Genomic DNA, 15,395 nt, shown 5'->3' with positions numbered 1-15,395 from the left:
CCCCGCGCCGTGCCCGGGCACCCTGGGGGGCCCGTCCCGTCCTGCCAGGGTGGTTGCCAGGGGAAAGGGCTGTGGGTGGGCAGGAGATGGATCTCGGGAGGCTCCGGGTGAGAAGGTGGGCATGGGGGTGGCACGGGGTGGCATGGGGTGGGGGCCATGCACTCACGCACACACACACACACACACACACACACACGCGAAGGTCCGGGAATATTAAACTGCATTGCAGATAAATCCCCAACATAAATATCATGAGCGCTCTGCCACGGGGGGGCCCAGCAAGGAGATTTATATCCCAGCAATTCCCACCGCCCACAGTGGCCCCCTGCAGTGGCCACATACCCTGGCCCTGCACAGCCACCCTGCCTGCCATGTTCGGGGGTGCCCTACCACCCTCACCCCCCTCTGTTCTGCACAGCCCTGAGTGCTCGGGGGGGGGGGTCCTGCATCTTCCTGGGTGCTGGGGTGGAAGCCCCAGGCAGCCCATACTGGGTGCTGCGCCACACATGGCATGGGGACCCTGCTTGGCACAGGACAGGTGTCTCAGCTGGCGTGGGACCCACTGTCTTGTCCCATGGGCTGGCCCCAGGCACAGCTCTCATGGCCTGGGGCAGCTGAGGCTGTGCTGTCCTGTACTGGGGTGCTGGGCACAGCCCGGGCAAGGTGCCTACTGCAGCACCAAGACATACAACATCACACACACAGGCAGTGGCACACGATGTACCTCCCATGTACACCAACATGGACCAGTGCAGACACACATGCTGTGCCTCACACACACACACACACACACAAACATGCACTGCCGGCCAGCTCCCGTTACAGGCACATGTACCCTGGCACAGTCACGCATGCTCACACACCCACACACGTGTTGCAGCAGAGGTTTCCTGGGGCACATGCCAGGGCAGAGGGTCTCCATCAATCCCATCGGAGAGACGACCTCCACTTGGACACCCCAACCAGCCAGGTACTACCAACCTTAGCGGGGTGCAAGGGCACCTGGACACAGGCTGCTTCGTGGCTGGGCATGGAGTGCCCAGCTGTGCTGCTCACCCGAGGTGGGGGGGGATGGGGGGCTCGCTGGAGGGTGGGAGCACAGGGCTGGGTGCCACACACCGGCCTCCCCCTTGCCTGCACTTACCTGGTCCCATGACCCGCTTGGCACCTTGGTGGGATTATGATGGGTGCACATGGGAGGGGGGGGCTGGCATTATTAACAGCCCTGGGTATTGCTCCAACAGAGCTGTAAAAATTAAAGGCGTGTGGATATAAAATAATGGATAAATCTAAGCCGGCCGCAGAGCGCTGCAGCGTCCCACGGGAGTTGGCATCTTGAGAAGCTGGGGTACGGCAGGTGCAGGATGGGCACCTGCATGTAGATGTGGGGTGTCAGGCAGTGCCTGCACCTGCTTCCAAGTGCCAGCTCCCCCCTAAAAATCTCCACTGAGTGCCCCAAGACGACGTGTGGACAGTGCCAACCTGCGGAGCTGGCACTGCAAGGCAAGAAGCTGCTCCTGAAGCTGGGGTGGAAGGAAAAGAGGTTGTGCCTTTACAGACAGGGCAGGGGGCACAGGGCACTTACTCTGGGATGCCCAGGGGACACAGGGCACTTAGTCTGCCCAGCCCATGCACACCCAGCAGGCAGGATCTGTGCCAATACACACAGGGATCACCAGGTTGGTGTGACCCCAGGGTCCTGCCCATCCTGCAGCCCATGGCTGTGACCCCGAGCAGTGCCCAGGGCAGCTGCCCACCTCGCCAGCCCCACTCTGCCCTGCTCATCTCACGGGCCACCCCACCAGCATCCTCATTTTCCCCGAGATTAGCCACGGCGCAGGAGCCTCTGCACACCGCCAGCAGGTGACAAATAAGATTTTTCCACTCTCCCGAGCACCCGGCATGGGTCTGTCATTGAAAATGCAAAGCAGCACCATGTCAACCTCCGCCGCCTGCCTTCCCCTCTGTCAGTCCCTCAGTGCCAAGCATCCAGCCATCTGAACACCCTCATCATCACTACTGGACCCCCCCACACACACACGCTGCTCTCCCTTGCCGGTGCCAGGGTGCTGGTCATGGTGCCCTCAATACCCCGTGGAGCAGGTTCCCAGGGTGGGGGGTGGGGGGCAGTTCTTAGAAGGGTGCTAGTTTGGTGGTGTCATTCTGGGTGGGCAGCATTACCTTGCAGTGTCCTTTGGGTGCATCTGGCTGGCACCCGTAGGACAGCGGGGCAGTGGGGTGCACAGGGGCCCCCGCAATGCTGGGTATGTGCACCCCAACAGGGTCTGCCTGCCTCCAGGGCGGGTGCCAGGCTCTGGGGTGGGCACACGGCAGGCTCACCCCCCGTGGTAGGGGGTGAAGGATTGTCCCTCGTAGGAAACACTTGGCCCAAGATGTGCCTATTAGGGTGGGCATCACCCCACAAACCCCACCCCAAGGGACGCCATCCCTAGAACCCGAGGTTAGGGAAGAATGGGAATGCTCCACTCCACAGCTGAGCACATCCACCCAGTACCCACAACCCTCACCCATGGACCCAACCCTCCCAAACCCCTCAGTCCCCCCAAACCCCTCAGTCCTCCCCCCCAGCTCCAACACTGGCATCTCGTTATCCACCATGCCCCGAGCCTGGAGCCAGGCACCTCCCCAGCAGCCCCCGGCCCCACTCCCCCCGCCGCCGCTGCGTCTCCACTCCGCTATTGTCAGAGGGTTGCCTCTGCCTCTGTCTGCGAAATTAATTCGGAGGTGGAGAGGGAGAATTATGTAAAGTGTGGTTATTCTGGAGCGGCGGGGGAAGCGCGGCTGATGGCAAAGTGCCTTTTTGTGTGTTTAATATGCATTTTTTTTCCAGCGGTGCATTTTCAGGCGGGTAATTTGCTGTCTTTTCAGACCCCGATCAGTATCATTTCTCTGGCAATGACAGCTTTTATTTGCACTGAAATGAATGCTGCGAAATTTCCAAGAAATAGCCAAGGCCCCGTTGGCTGCCCACCCCCGCAGGGCCAGGCCACAGGCACCCACTGGCGCCTGCCCCATGCAGCCCCTCGGCCAGCCCCTGGCCCCTGCTGCCCCCCGGCCAGCCCCAGCCCATGGCCCCACTCAGCAGCAGCGCCCAGGGGTGCTGGGCACAGGCGTGTGCCAGTTTGCATACCCCGTGTTCATAGGTGTGTGCGCTCCCCCCACCCACTGAGCCCTGTGTGCACTTCAGTGCATCGCACCTAGGGGTGGGTATAGATAGACCCCAACGCACGCGCACATATAGACACCCCTTGTGCGCATACACACACACCCAGCACAGCACCCCCATTCTGTGCAAGCGTGCTCACACACACGCACACATTTCTAGTACCCCTCCCACTTGGTATCCCCCCAGACCGCAGCACAGCACCCCTGACTCAGGGCCCCCAGCCACCAGGAGGGTTCGGGGGTCCCTCATGCATCCCTCTCTCCCCAGCACAGCATAGCCCATGGGGAAACTGAGGCACAGAGAGGGCAGGCACAGGTGAGTGCTTTCCTGGCAGCCTGTCGCCTTCGCAGGCACCAGCAGCGAAGGGTGGGAGCCTGGAGAAGATGCAGCGTGTGTGTCTGTTTGTCTGCATGTCTGTATATTAGGAGAGAGGAAGAAATGCTGTTCGTGTAGGTGTGTGCCACGTGGGCGTTGTGCGCCACAGCTGGTGCGTCGGCATCCGATGCTGCCTTTGCAGCAGGCATGCATGCACATATGCATATCCACATCTGCACATCTGGGTGTGCACTGTGTCAGCCCCCCGCCCACATCCTAGCATGTGTGATGGCACATCTGCAGGACCAGCATGGGCACACACGTCCATGCGATGCCATGAGGGCACCTCTGACTGGGACAGCATCCCCATGTGTGCTCCCCCTGTGTGCCCAGGCACATGTGGCCCAGAGGTGATAAATGGGTGGGGGGTGCCCATGCATGGGCAATGCCGTATCCCCCCTACGATGTCAGGGCTGCATACTCCTGGCCTCAGGTCCCGTACAACCCCAGCCACGCGTCCCCAGCTGCGGTGGAGCTGGTGCCTGGCACAGCCAAGGTTAACTCTGCTGGAGCCCGTCGGCACAGTGCGGGGAAGCTTTAATTTAATGAAGTGTGAGGCTTTTTATGGGCTTTTAATTACGTGGTGATAATTAACATTATAGGCCGCTGGGTCCCACTGGTGCCCGGCTGCCCTGTGCCAGCTCCCGCCTGTTTGTAAATAAAGCCTGCGGGTCGCGCAGTGCCCACCCCAGGGCACCCACCTCTGGCAGCAGGGAGCAAAGCCAGCCCAGCCCCCTGCCCACGCACCAAGGTGAGGATTTGGGCACAAGCCACTGCAAAGTGTGGGGAGCAATGCCCCCCCGCCCTTTTTTCTCCCCAGCAGCACCCAGCCTCCTGGGTTTTTCCAGCCCTCCGGCTGAGCAGAGTAGCAACGGGCAGTGCCAGGCTTGTGGAGAAGGGGCACAGGCAGCAGTGCCATGCTTGTCCCTGCCACTGGCGTCCAGCCTGGCCCGGAGCAGCCCCCTCCACCGTGCCGGGGCTAATAGGAAGCAATCCATCAGGCAGGGTCTGGGCATGCTGCCCATCTGCCAGGTACCCGATGGATTTATCACCCAGCGCCCAGGCAATTTCCTGCCCTCCTCTATAATCAATAAGGGAAGGGCAAGGGGCAAAAGCCAGCTCCTCCGTGCAGGTCACGATGGGTGCAGGGAGATGGCAACGCCCCATGAAACAGGTCCCAGAGCAAGGCCAGAGGACCCAGGTGTTTGGGTGAGCCCCCCCAGACCCCGGATCATTTCCATCCCTCCCTGCCAGGACCAGAAGCTCAGACCCCATGGTGGGGGTGGGGGGAAGCTACAGATTAAAGCAGTACTGGGGCTGCTGAGTAAGATCCAGAGTGCCATACCCACAGCCATCATGGCCAGCACCTGACTGCTCCCCCCTGCCACCACCCCCAGCCTCACGCAGGGAACCCAGGCATCCGGGCTCCCCTCCCCCACTCCTTCCCATTTAATTTTTCCTAATGAAAGGCAGGGAGGATGGCGGGGAGCCGGGGCACCAAGGTCGAGGCTGCCTTTAATCAATCCCCGCTGCTGGCTGGGTGCCCGGAGGAGCTGGCGGAGGAGAGGCTGGGGGCTGTGGGAGGGGGAAGCAGGGGGAGGGAGGTGGTGCAGGGTGCAACCAAGGGGCTCCCAGCAGCCAACTGGGCCACCCCGTGCTTGGCATTCCCTGGGACCCCAATATCCCCCCCTCCCCACCCACCCCAAAGAAAAGGCACCGTGAATGCACCGCGCTGCGCAGCCGGTGCCAGGGCTGTGCCCGGATCCTGCCAGGGCCAGCTTTAATCCTCTGCAGGAGACACTCCCCCAAAAACCAATCCATCCCCCCAACACACACACACACACACCCCCCAACCTCCCAGCCTGGGGGCACAGACCCCTCCCTGCCCACCAGGGTGAGGACGCCAGGGCTGGGGGCAGCCCCAGGCTCGGGCTGCTAAAGGCACTGGGCGAAAGAGAGTGCAGGGAGCCGAGGGGGAACCCGGGGGTGACCTACAGCTGGGTGCTGGTGACGGCACTCACCCCGTGCACCAGCACGGTGGGGCCCAGCCCACGGGTGAGCAGCTCCAGCTGGTGCAGGTACAGCGGGTAGAGGCTGGTGTCGGCCGGCGGCCGCGGCAAATAGAGGAAGCGCACAGCTGGCGCAGGGCTCTGCTCCAGGACGAGTTTGTTGGCGGCGCAGACGTACTCATCCGACACTTGGGCAGCATTGACCGGGAAGTTCACGGACCCTTCCTCCTCCTCCTCCTCCTCCACCTCTCCGGCAGGCCCCCCAGGGGGTCCCCGGCAGGTTTGCCAGTGTAGGCGGGTGATGGTGTCCCAGGGCACCAGCTGGATCTGGGCCTGGATGCGCAAGTCCTTGAGGAGCTGGCGCAGCTTCTCCTCCTGGGCATGGGGCATGGCGCCTGCCTCCACGCAGAGGAAGAGGCGCAGGCGGGCCCGGCGCCAGGCCCGCGCCATGTTGAGGACGCAGGCCATCTGCAGCAGGAAAAGGCTGCAGGTGTCAGCATAGCGGGCGCTGTCAGGCCGCAGCAGGTTGACGGGCCAGACGTGGATGGTGGGTGGGGGGCTGGCAGCCCGCCGCAACTCCCAGGCCTTGTCCAGGCTCTCCAGCTGCCGGGCCAGCAGGACATTGCGAAGCATCTTCAGGGCATCAGCCACGATGCCCACGTACTCCCGGGCTGACAGCAGCTTGGGGGCGGTGGGCGCCCGCAGAGGGGGGAAGCCCAGGGGGACCTCCTCGCGGGCGCTGGTGAAGGCAGGGTGCTGGGCTAGACCATCCTGCGGTTCTGCGTCATCGTAGAAGCCCAGCACTAGTGTGTTGGGACGCATCCCACCTGCCGGAGAGACAGCGCCGGCCTGGCTGAGCAGAGGTGGAGGGCTCCAGCAGCCCCCCTGGCACTGCAGGTGCCAACAAGCCACAGCTTGGCTCTGGCATTGCTCACCCTGCTGATCTCAATATCATGCATCCAGATGCCTCCAAGACTCAACCTGGCTTTGGCATTGCCCACCCAACACCTTTCCATATTCTGACTTGGCTTTGGCACTGCCCATGCTGGGTGCTTTCAAGCCCTTTGGCATTGCCCGTCCAGGTGTCTTCAAGCCCTTCAAACATGGCCAACAGGGACTCTGTCTTGGCTTCAGCATTGTTCACCACTGATGCCTCCAAGCCCCAACTCAGCTTTGGCATTGCCCATCCAGGTGCCTCCAAACCCCTTGGCACTTCTCACCCCGCAGGGGCAGCATAGTGGACCCCCACCCATACCAGCCCCAGCACCACTCACCAAGGCCAGAGGTGAAGAGGAGCTGCCGGACACCATGTCGCACCGAGGGCGCAAGGGTGAGGCTGACAAAGGCCTTGACGTTCAGCTTGTCCACCAAGCTCAGCCACGAGTCCTGCTGGGGCTGGAGCGGGTCTGAGGGCAGCATGTCTAGGTGAGGAGCAAGAACAACACCAAGGGATCAGGCATCCCATGCCAGGGGAACACCCTGGTATCCCTGCAGCACCTCCCCCTGCAAAACCAATGCCAACTCCTATGCCCACCCCAGCAGCCATGAGACAGGGAGAGTGGAAGCAGGTGCTTCCAGCCAGAGATATGAAATTACACATAAATATACAGGAAAAAAACCCCAAGCAGCCCCATCCCCACTCCCCAATTTCAGGCCATTAGTCACCATGGCAACGGGGGGCGGGGGAGGGGGGCGTGGGGCAGTGATGGGGACAGTCACGGCATGTGCCAGGGAGCACATGTGCAAACCAACATGCACCAGGGTGCAAACACCACTGAAGCTCATAGACACACAGAAGCAAGCATGAGGTGAGAATGGACTGGCACACACACGGGCAAGGCTGTGCCAAGTCACGTGTGTTCTGGGTGTGCACAGGCACTGACCTGTGCAATGGGACCATGCTGCACAGGGGCCCAGAGGAGCCTAGGTGGCATGTGCCACATGCACACACCAGCACCAACACATGCAGAAGCCCTATGTGCACATGTAGGGGTGAATACTTGAGCACACACATGTGCAAGCTTGCAGCACACATGTGCACGCACGTGCGCACAGGAGGCATGGGACAGAAACAAGCCATCTACATCCCTCATACCAAACCAAGCCCAAGGTGCCATGCATGTGCCCAAAATGCTGACATTCCCTTGCTATGCCCACCCTGCCCAGCCAGCAGCTGGGCAGCCGTGTCACCCCAAGGACCCCAGGAGCCCCCCCGGCACCACAGCAAGAGCAGAAGCCATCAGCGCTGGGGACAATGCAGACCCTCACCCAAATCCTGCAGCTCGACATGGCCCAGGACATAGAGACCGCTCTTCTTGAGGTCATTGACAAAGTCGATGAGGCGGGCACTGCCCCGTGGGTTCTGCACCATCAGCAGCATCTGTGGGCGCCAGAACTTGACATGGTCCTTCCGCACATCCAGCATCAGCAGGTACTTCCGCACCTGGAGGGAGGAAGGGAGAGCAGCAGGTGAGGAACCCTCCTCCTTTCAACAACCCACCCCATGGAGATGCCAGCCTCAAGGACACACTGCCCAGAGCTGCCATGCGGACACCAGCCTGGGGACACCTGCTCTTCACCCCATGAGGGTACAGCGGAGGGGGACAGGGCTCACCTGGTGGAAGATGAGAGCCTGGCTGATGTAGCCCCAGGTGCTGCTGGGTGAGAGGTAGTGGAGAGCGAGGAGGAGGACGAGGAGGAAGCCCAGGCTCGCTGAGGCTGACACGGGGCTGATGAGGAACATCATGACGCAGCAGCCCGCAATGCCCAGCAGGCACGTGTGCCAGGTGAAGTACCGGAAGGTGGGCCTGGAGCAGGGACAAGGGGACACCCGCTACTGTGTTGTTCCCATGGCGGCTGCAGGGTGGGCATGGCAAGGGTGGCTGTGGCAAGGTGTCACACCAGCCACCACCAGTGAACTCCTGCTGTGCCAGCTCAGGGCATATCAGGCTCCCCAGATGCCTGTGGAAGAAGGCACAGGGGGAGATGGCACCTCCCAGGTCACCGGGCACCCCCTTGCTGCCAGCCCCTGGCAAACAGGGGTGACGAGAGTTATGGGGCTGGCACTGCCCTGGCACACCCAGGGGCCAGGTACCGTCAGGCAATGCGTGGCAGTGCCGGCAGCCGCAGTGCCCGCTCAGCCTGGCACAGGGAGGCAGAGGCAGGGAGGCGAGAAGTTGTTATTTTCTCTAATTGTTGTTTTTCCTGAAAGGTAATTAAAATCCTTTTCCACTGCGCTTGATGGAGACTTCAGTGTGGGGAGGAGGGGGGCACCACCAGATGTGGGGTGGGCAAGAGAGGACTGTCACCACCCACCCCAGCATCTTCACCCCCAGGCACCGACCCTGCCCCATCTGTGCCCAGCCAAGGGAGCAGCTGGGGCTGGGGGGGGGGGGCAAGCTCCAGCCTGGCACAGACACCAGATCTCCCTTGGAAATGGGGCACTCTGGGGGGCTCCTGGGCAGTGCCACCCAGCCCTGCTCAGGCATCACTTCTGTTGCACCTGGGGGACTCTCCCTGCTTTGGAGTCGCAGCATCCTGCGCCGAGGGCAGCAGGCATCACCCAAGAGGGAGATCAGGCTCTCCCCAGCCACCCTGCAATGCCCCCCTGCCACAGATTTGGGCAGCTCTGTACCAGGGTACCCCACGCCCCACGCCCAGGCTGGGGCTGCCTGCCACACACATTCCTCCCTTCCTGGAAGACCTCTTCTCCTCCCCTCACCCAGGATCCCCCTTCCCTTCCTCCCCCTTCTCTGTTAGTTTAATTAGTGCTAATGGAAAGTGGGCTCCATCACCTCTTGGCAAGCTGCCTGGGGGATGCCGGGCGGGCACAGGCTATAAATTATCTCCGGAAAGCCTAAGGGGAGGGGGCGGGTGGTACCCGGTGGTGCTGGATTTATCTGTACCTGCTCAGCAAAGTGGTGCCAGGGCATGAGGACTGTGCCAAGACAGCGTCACACTGGCACCTGTCCTCTCCTCCCTCCCCAGGGGTGGGGGTGTCTCTGGCCCCTCAAATGCCCAGGAGAGGGGTGGTCAGCATCTCTGCCCCGCAGAGGGGCAGTGGGCACATGGATAGCAGGGGAACCAGAGGCAGACGGATGGACAGACGGGTGCCTGCCCAGCATCTTGGTGCAGCCTCCCTCTCCTGTGCTAGCAGGTACCTGAAGTTGGGGGCTGATGCCCACTCCAGTGCCAGGCAGGCCAGGTTGACAGTGGCATAAACCAGGAGGAAGAAGGTGGTCACGACCCCTGCAATGGTGTTGAGCTTCCCAGAGAAGAGCACCAGCTGCAGAGAGCACAGGAGGGGCACAGTGTGAATGCACCCCCCAGGAGGGCAACCCCGGCACATTCCTGAGCCATCCCTGCCAAGCTTGGGGCATGCAACAGCGGTGTGCAGGGAAAGGGTACGGGCACTGCCACACAGGCAGGAATCCCCACCCTTTGCTACGATTCATCCTTCATTTATGGGCTCAGGGAAGGAAGGACACAGTCACAGCAGGATACCTGGGGCAGGGGAGCTGGGGTAGTGGGGGGGATCCCAGGGTTAGGGGGCCATGTCAGGCTCCACAATGCCCAGCCCAGGTGCCAACCCACCTTCACCTGGTGAGGCCAGGAAAGGAGCATTGCTGGCAAACTCACCTGAACCACCAGCCAGGAGAGGATCACCGCCATCACTGGGTTCCCACTGGAAGATGTCTTCTTAGCCAGCGCCAGCGCCCGGCCTGTGGGCAGAGTGGAGAGGCTGGGCTGGGGCACCCCAGCAGGCACCAACAGGCTCGGCCACCAGCCAAGAGTCCTGTTCCCACCATGGGTGCTGGGGCAGGGGCAAACACCGGGGCACACAGGTGACCCAAATGGGCACATGCCAATCCACAAAGCATGAACCCCACACCAGGAAGGGGGCTCCCCGGTGCCAGGGCTGGTCCCTAGCAGGGACAATCTGCCAGGTGGGCTCTGGCGGGTACCAGTGTGCTCCAGGCACTCACCAAAGAGATCATCCCGGGCCAGGGCATAGAGGATGCGGGATGCCCCGATGAGGTTGCTCATGGCTGCAGAGAGGGTGGCAGCATAGATGCCCACGGTGACCAAGGGTGGGAAGATACTGATGTCACGCAAGAAGCCGTAGTCTTTCTGCAGGAGGATCCTGGAGAGGGACACAGATACACTGGCACCTGCCTCGGCCCTGGCACCGATGGCCCTGGTGAAGGGACAGATGGCCGTACCTGTTGCAGGTGGCACACATGAGGAAAGCCAGCAGGTTGTAGACGAGGTAGGTAAAGAGCACAGCAGAGATAGTGCCCCGCGGGATGGAGTAGCTCGGGCGCTTCAGGTCTCCTGTGGGCAGGAGCGGGCAGCATTAGTGCCCATACACAGCACACCTCTGCTCTCCTCCAGCCCAGCGCCCCCTGCCCATACCTGACATGTTGGAGCCTGCCATGATGCCGGTGCAGCCATTGAACATCACCGCAAAGACGGAGCTGAAGCTCATCACCTGCCCGGTGGTGTAGTCCACCCCGTACCCACCTGCAAGAGACACAGGCACAGGCTGCAATGGTCTGTCCAGGGCAGCAGAGCCCCACCATATACCCTCGCAATGTCCTGATACACAAACCATGGGAGAAACCACCCCCACAGCACCTGCTTTGTGCCCACCAACTGCCCCCAGGCTCCAGCAAGCCCCTGCTGGTGTGGAGCTGCCAGTGCCACAATGGGTACTGCAGGCAGGGTGGAGGGAGCCTCTCCTCACCCCCCAGGTTTTCTCGCAGGGTGGCAAGGGAGAAGCCGGTGAAGGAGCCATTCTCAGTCTCGGAGACATTGAAGTGGGGCAGATGGATGGGCACCCCAAGGGGCTGTGTAGCAAAGAAGCTGATGAGGATGGTGCCTAGGACACCTGCGACGATGAGGAAGATAAGGAAGGTGGCTTTGGCGTAGATGGAGGCACCCACAAGGCACACGACGAGGCAGAGGGCCAGCAGCACGGTACCGTAGAGCAGCTCATACCAGTAGCTCTGGGGCAGGACGTGGACGCCTGTGCCCACTTTTTGCCCTGGGCAGAGATAAGCCAGCATCAGTGGGGCTCAGAGGCAGGGGCATCCCTGGGATCTGAGAGCCACCGGCATTGTGCCAGGCATGAGAGGCACCAACTCACGGGCCAGAGGACCGGGAGAGCCATACATGGTGCTTGGCATGCCTGGCAAGATGCTGGGACTGCTTGGGTAAGGGACACTCTGCCACCCATCACATGGGGGTACTCACCAGGTGGGATCCCAAAGCTGTCCACCACCGCCTCCACCAGCCCCAGCACGTAGAGGGCACTGCCACACACGTTGGCCAGGAAAAACATGATCCCGATGCTGCCCCCGAACTCCGGGCCCAGGGCACGGCTGATCATATCTTGCTCAAGTCAAAGAAGACACCACCATCGGGTGTCCCCACCCCTCCCTCTCAGGCCAAGAGGGTCCCAGCCTCAGCATGGCACCCCGAGGCCACTGGGTGGTCCCCAGATTTTGTCCCACGTGCTCTGCCCCAGCAGCACCCACGGCAAAGGATACAGTAGGCTCCTCCGGCATCCAGTGCCCCGTTGGTGGCGATGGCACACACGGAGAGCACCGTCATGCCGATGATGAAGTATGCCACTGCGAACATGGCCAGGGCTTGGTACAACCCAGCATGGCCCACCACGAACCCTGCCAAGGACAGGGCAGAGGTCAGCATGCTTGTTAGCTGGGCAGGGAACACTCCCAAGACAGGGTCCCCGGGCACAGCCACCACGCACAGCTCGTCCCACTGAAGCATGCTGGCTGCTCCCATCCCCGTGCCTACAGCTTCCTCCAGACATGCCACCCCCTTCCCTTCCAGGGTGAGGGGATATCCCAACCCTGGGGTGCTGCCACCTCCCACCCACAGCAGTGCCTGGGGCCAGCCCAGCCGGTGCCCCCCCCCACCTCAGGGCATCCCCACCCTCCTGCCGTGCCAGGATCAGGCCCAGGCGCACCCAAAAAGCAAACAAACAGGGCAGGGGCTCTGCTGCTGCTCGCCCAGCCCCGGGGCACGGCGGAGGGGTGCCAGGACCCACCCTCAGCGGGCAGGGGCTGCCTTGCACGCCAGCTCGGGCACCAGGAACTGATGTGCTCCCCGCGGGGTTCCGTTGCCGCTCTGCTGGCTCACTGCAAAGCGGGAAGCAAGAGCAGCCCTGGGGCGTCCCTGCCAGGTGGGCCCCTGCTGCCTGGTGTGCTTCCCCCCCGCCTGGGGACAGGGCACCCAGGGCGCCCCACGGGCCTGCCCAGGGTGACGGGGAGGGGAGCCTGGTGGCGCTGAGGGCAGGAAGGGGCTGCAGCGGCTGCCGGGAGATGCCCTATCTCAGCCGCAAGCCAGGCCACAGCCATGCCCGCGGGGAGGCGAGGGGGGTGCCGGGGCACGGCCACCACAAGCAGCTCCAAGGGAGACAGGCTGGGTTTGGGGGCACCCCCTCTGATCCCCAGAGGGCTGGAGGGTGCCCAAGTGGCAAATGTGAGGGTAGGGGAAATAAAGGGATGCCCTGAAAGCAGTGTCGGGCTAAGTAGGAAGGGCTGCTCAGCCTGGAGATCTGAGGGGTGTTTGAGGCATGGGGGAAGCAGGGGGCTGCCAGGGGGGGAGCCAAGGCCCCGCCACAGTGGGACAGTTCCTCTTCCCGGCAGCTCCCCTCCCCCTCCGCCCTGCACTTCCCTTCCAGCCTCAGGCTCCCTGGGGTTACGCACCCCGGGCTGGGGGCTGGGGCAGGCGGGGGGGCCCCCGGTGCCCGCCGTGGGAGAGTGGGAAGGTGGTGAGTGATAGCAGGGGAGAGCTATGCCCACAGCCTGGCAGGTTCCCCAGGCAGGGGAAGGGGCCCAAGGCCCCCCCCAGGGCCTACTGGCCCCCCTGGGCACGCAGCCAACTCCTGCCGTGGCCTTTCCGTGAGCTGGACAGAAAGTGAAAGAGGAAAAACATTCCCTGTTCCCGGACCAGGGCAGACGCTGTTTGTCCTGGGCCTCTCTGCCTGCCCTGGGCCAGGTTGGAGCATCTTTCCCCTGCCAGGGCCCCTGCAAAGGGCGAGCGTCTCCCCCAGTCCGTGGCCAGCCTGCTCCCCCTAGTTCTCCCAGGCTTCCCAGTAACAGACTGGGAGCAGACTGGGATCCAGCCTGTGCTGTTTGAACAGCACGGGGGGGGGCAGGGGGGGCAAGCTGGGTACCTGATGTGGGAACACCAGGGCCCTGCCCCTAGGACACCATACGGGGTCTGGGAGAAAACTGGGGCGCTGTACTGAGGTGCCAGAGCCCAGCACTGGGGGATGCCTGGGGACCAGTGGGTCCTCTGCACCAGTGGATGGGGGGATACAAGGGCACTGGAATTCTGTTTTAAGGAAGGCACAGGAGTCCTGCCCCAGGGACACTAGGGCTTTGGACTGAGGTCCCTTAGCGGGGACACCGAGGTCCCTAACCGGGTTCCCATCCTTCGGACAGAGCAGGAGCCCCTGAGCCCCAGGCCCCAGACTAGAGGGGTCTGGAGAGAACAGAGCACTGGGGGAGAACTGAGAGAACACTGGGACCCCAGACTGGGAGGGGGGTGTGCGTGTCAGGAGAGGGCACTGGGAGGACAGTGGGATCCAGACTGGGGGAGCTCAGGGGGTATACTGGGACGTCAGACTGGAAGGCTGGGGGGAAAGCACCGGGAGGGCAAAGGGAGGACACCAGGGCTCCAGACTGGGGGGCTCGGGGTGACCACAGGGGGTCCAGACGCAGGAGGCCTCGGGATGCCACGGGGACCGGACTGGGGGTACCAGGCAGGGCTGGTGGTCCCGGGGGACTCGGGATGCAGCCGGAGGGGGAGGGGGGGCGGGGGCGTCCCCGGGGGGCGGCGGCACTTACCGAGGCGCAGGAAGAGGACGACGCTGAACATGGAAAGCAGCGTGGGCACCACAACGCCCAAGAAGGTGGGCAGCTTGCGGGGGGCGGCGGCGGCCCGGCCGCGCTCCCGGCCCCGCTCCTCCTCGCCCGAGCCGCCGCACAGGCGGTACGTGAGCAGCGCGCTCCGCTCCGAGCTCGCCATGGCCCGGCCCGGCCCCGAAACGCGCCCGGCGCCGGTCCCGGTCCCGGTCCCGGCCCCGGCCCCGGCCCCGGCCCCGGCCCTGGCCCCCGCCGGCCCCGCCCGCCGACCCGGCCCCGACCCGCCGGGCCCCGCCCGCGGGCCCACCCCTCGAGATTGGCCCCGCCCACATCCCACCCTATAGACCCCGCCTCCGGCCCCGCCCCGCCCGATCGCCCCCGCCCCACTCCCTGGGTAGGCCCCGCCCCGGCTGCCGGATAGCCCCGCCCCTGTGCTGCCCCCGCCCACAGCCCCCCGGCCGTACCCCACCCTTATCACAGCCCCCGGCCCCAAATGTACCCCCACAGCGTTCGCCCCCGCCGCACCCCCAGCCCCAGAGCTGTCCCACCCAACACCCCCCCAGTGACCCCCAGCCCCAGCGTCACCCCACAACCCGAATCCCCCCAGTCCCCGTCCCCCTCCCGGGGTCTCCCCAATCCTGGGACCCGGCACTTCCTCCCCCCCCACCTCCGAACTCCCCCCACTCCTCCCGGCCCCCCAAAACGGACCCCCGCATCACCACACGCCCCCTGCCCCCGAGCCCCCAGCGGCCAGCACCCCGGTACCGACCCCCGCACCCCCAAGCTGCCCCCGGACACCGCAGGGGCTCCGGTGCTGCCCCGCCTCCCTCGGTGCCCGCTCCCCGCGCCCCCCCGCCGGTGCCGGCCGGGCTCGGCTGCCCGCGCCAATTACCGGACAAGCGGGGCCCCCGGGGGCGCCGTCCC

General features: G+C 63.7%; 1 protein-coding gene across 1 annotated transcript; it reads right to left on the bottom strand.

Moving 5' to 3' along the window:
• Positions 1 to 4,118: 4,118 nt before the first annotated feature.
• SLC12A9 (solute carrier family 12 member 9) lies at positions 4,119 to 14,696 on the bottom strand. Its single transcript, XM_056358890.1, has 13 exons — positions 14,454 to 14,696; positions 12,123 to 12,257; positions 11,827 to 11,964; positions 11,318 to 11,617; positions 10,987 to 11,094; positions 10,794 to 10,905; positions 10,557 to 10,714; positions 10,210 to 10,292; positions 9,732 to 9,856; positions 8,186 to 8,378; positions 7,840 to 8,014; positions 6,846 to 6,992; positions 4,119 to 6,398 (listed from the first exon to the last, which is right to left on the bottom strand). The coding sequence occupies exons 1-13, from the start codon at positions 14,632 to 14,634 to the stop codon at positions 5,554 to 5,556; spliced, it is 2,700 nt and encodes an 899-aa protein (XP_056214865.1). The 5' UTR covers positions 14,635 to 14,696; the 3' UTR covers positions 4,119 to 5,553.
• Between the last annotated feature and the right edge of the window lie 699 nt (positions 14,697 to 15,395).

Source organism: Falco biarmicus, chromosome 13 (assembly GCF_023638135.1).
Source record: "Falco biarmicus isolate bFalBia1 chromosome 13, bFalBia1.pri, whole genome shotgun sequence".
Lineage (NCBI taxonomy): Eukaryota > Metazoa > Chordata > Aves > Falconiformes > Falconidae > Falco > Falco biarmicus.
Note: the sequence above shows the minus strand (reverse complement) of the source record. Positions and strands in the feature narration are given on the sequence as shown.

Bases quoted from the DNA above. Each gene is read 5' to 3' on its own strand.
- SLC12A9 (XM_056358890.1), bottom strand. From the start codon at position 14,634: ATGGCGAGCTCGGAGCGGAGCGCGCTGCTCACGTACCGCCTGTGCGGC. The intron at 11,095-11,317 runs GTGAGGAGAGGC...TGTCTCTTGCAG, and splicing joins CCTGCGAGAAAACCTGGGGG to GTGGGTACGGGGTGGACTAC. The intron at 10,906-10,986 runs GTATGGGCAGGG...TCCTGCCCACAG, and splicing joins GGCAGGCTCCAACATGTCAG to GAGACCTGAAGCGCCCGAGC.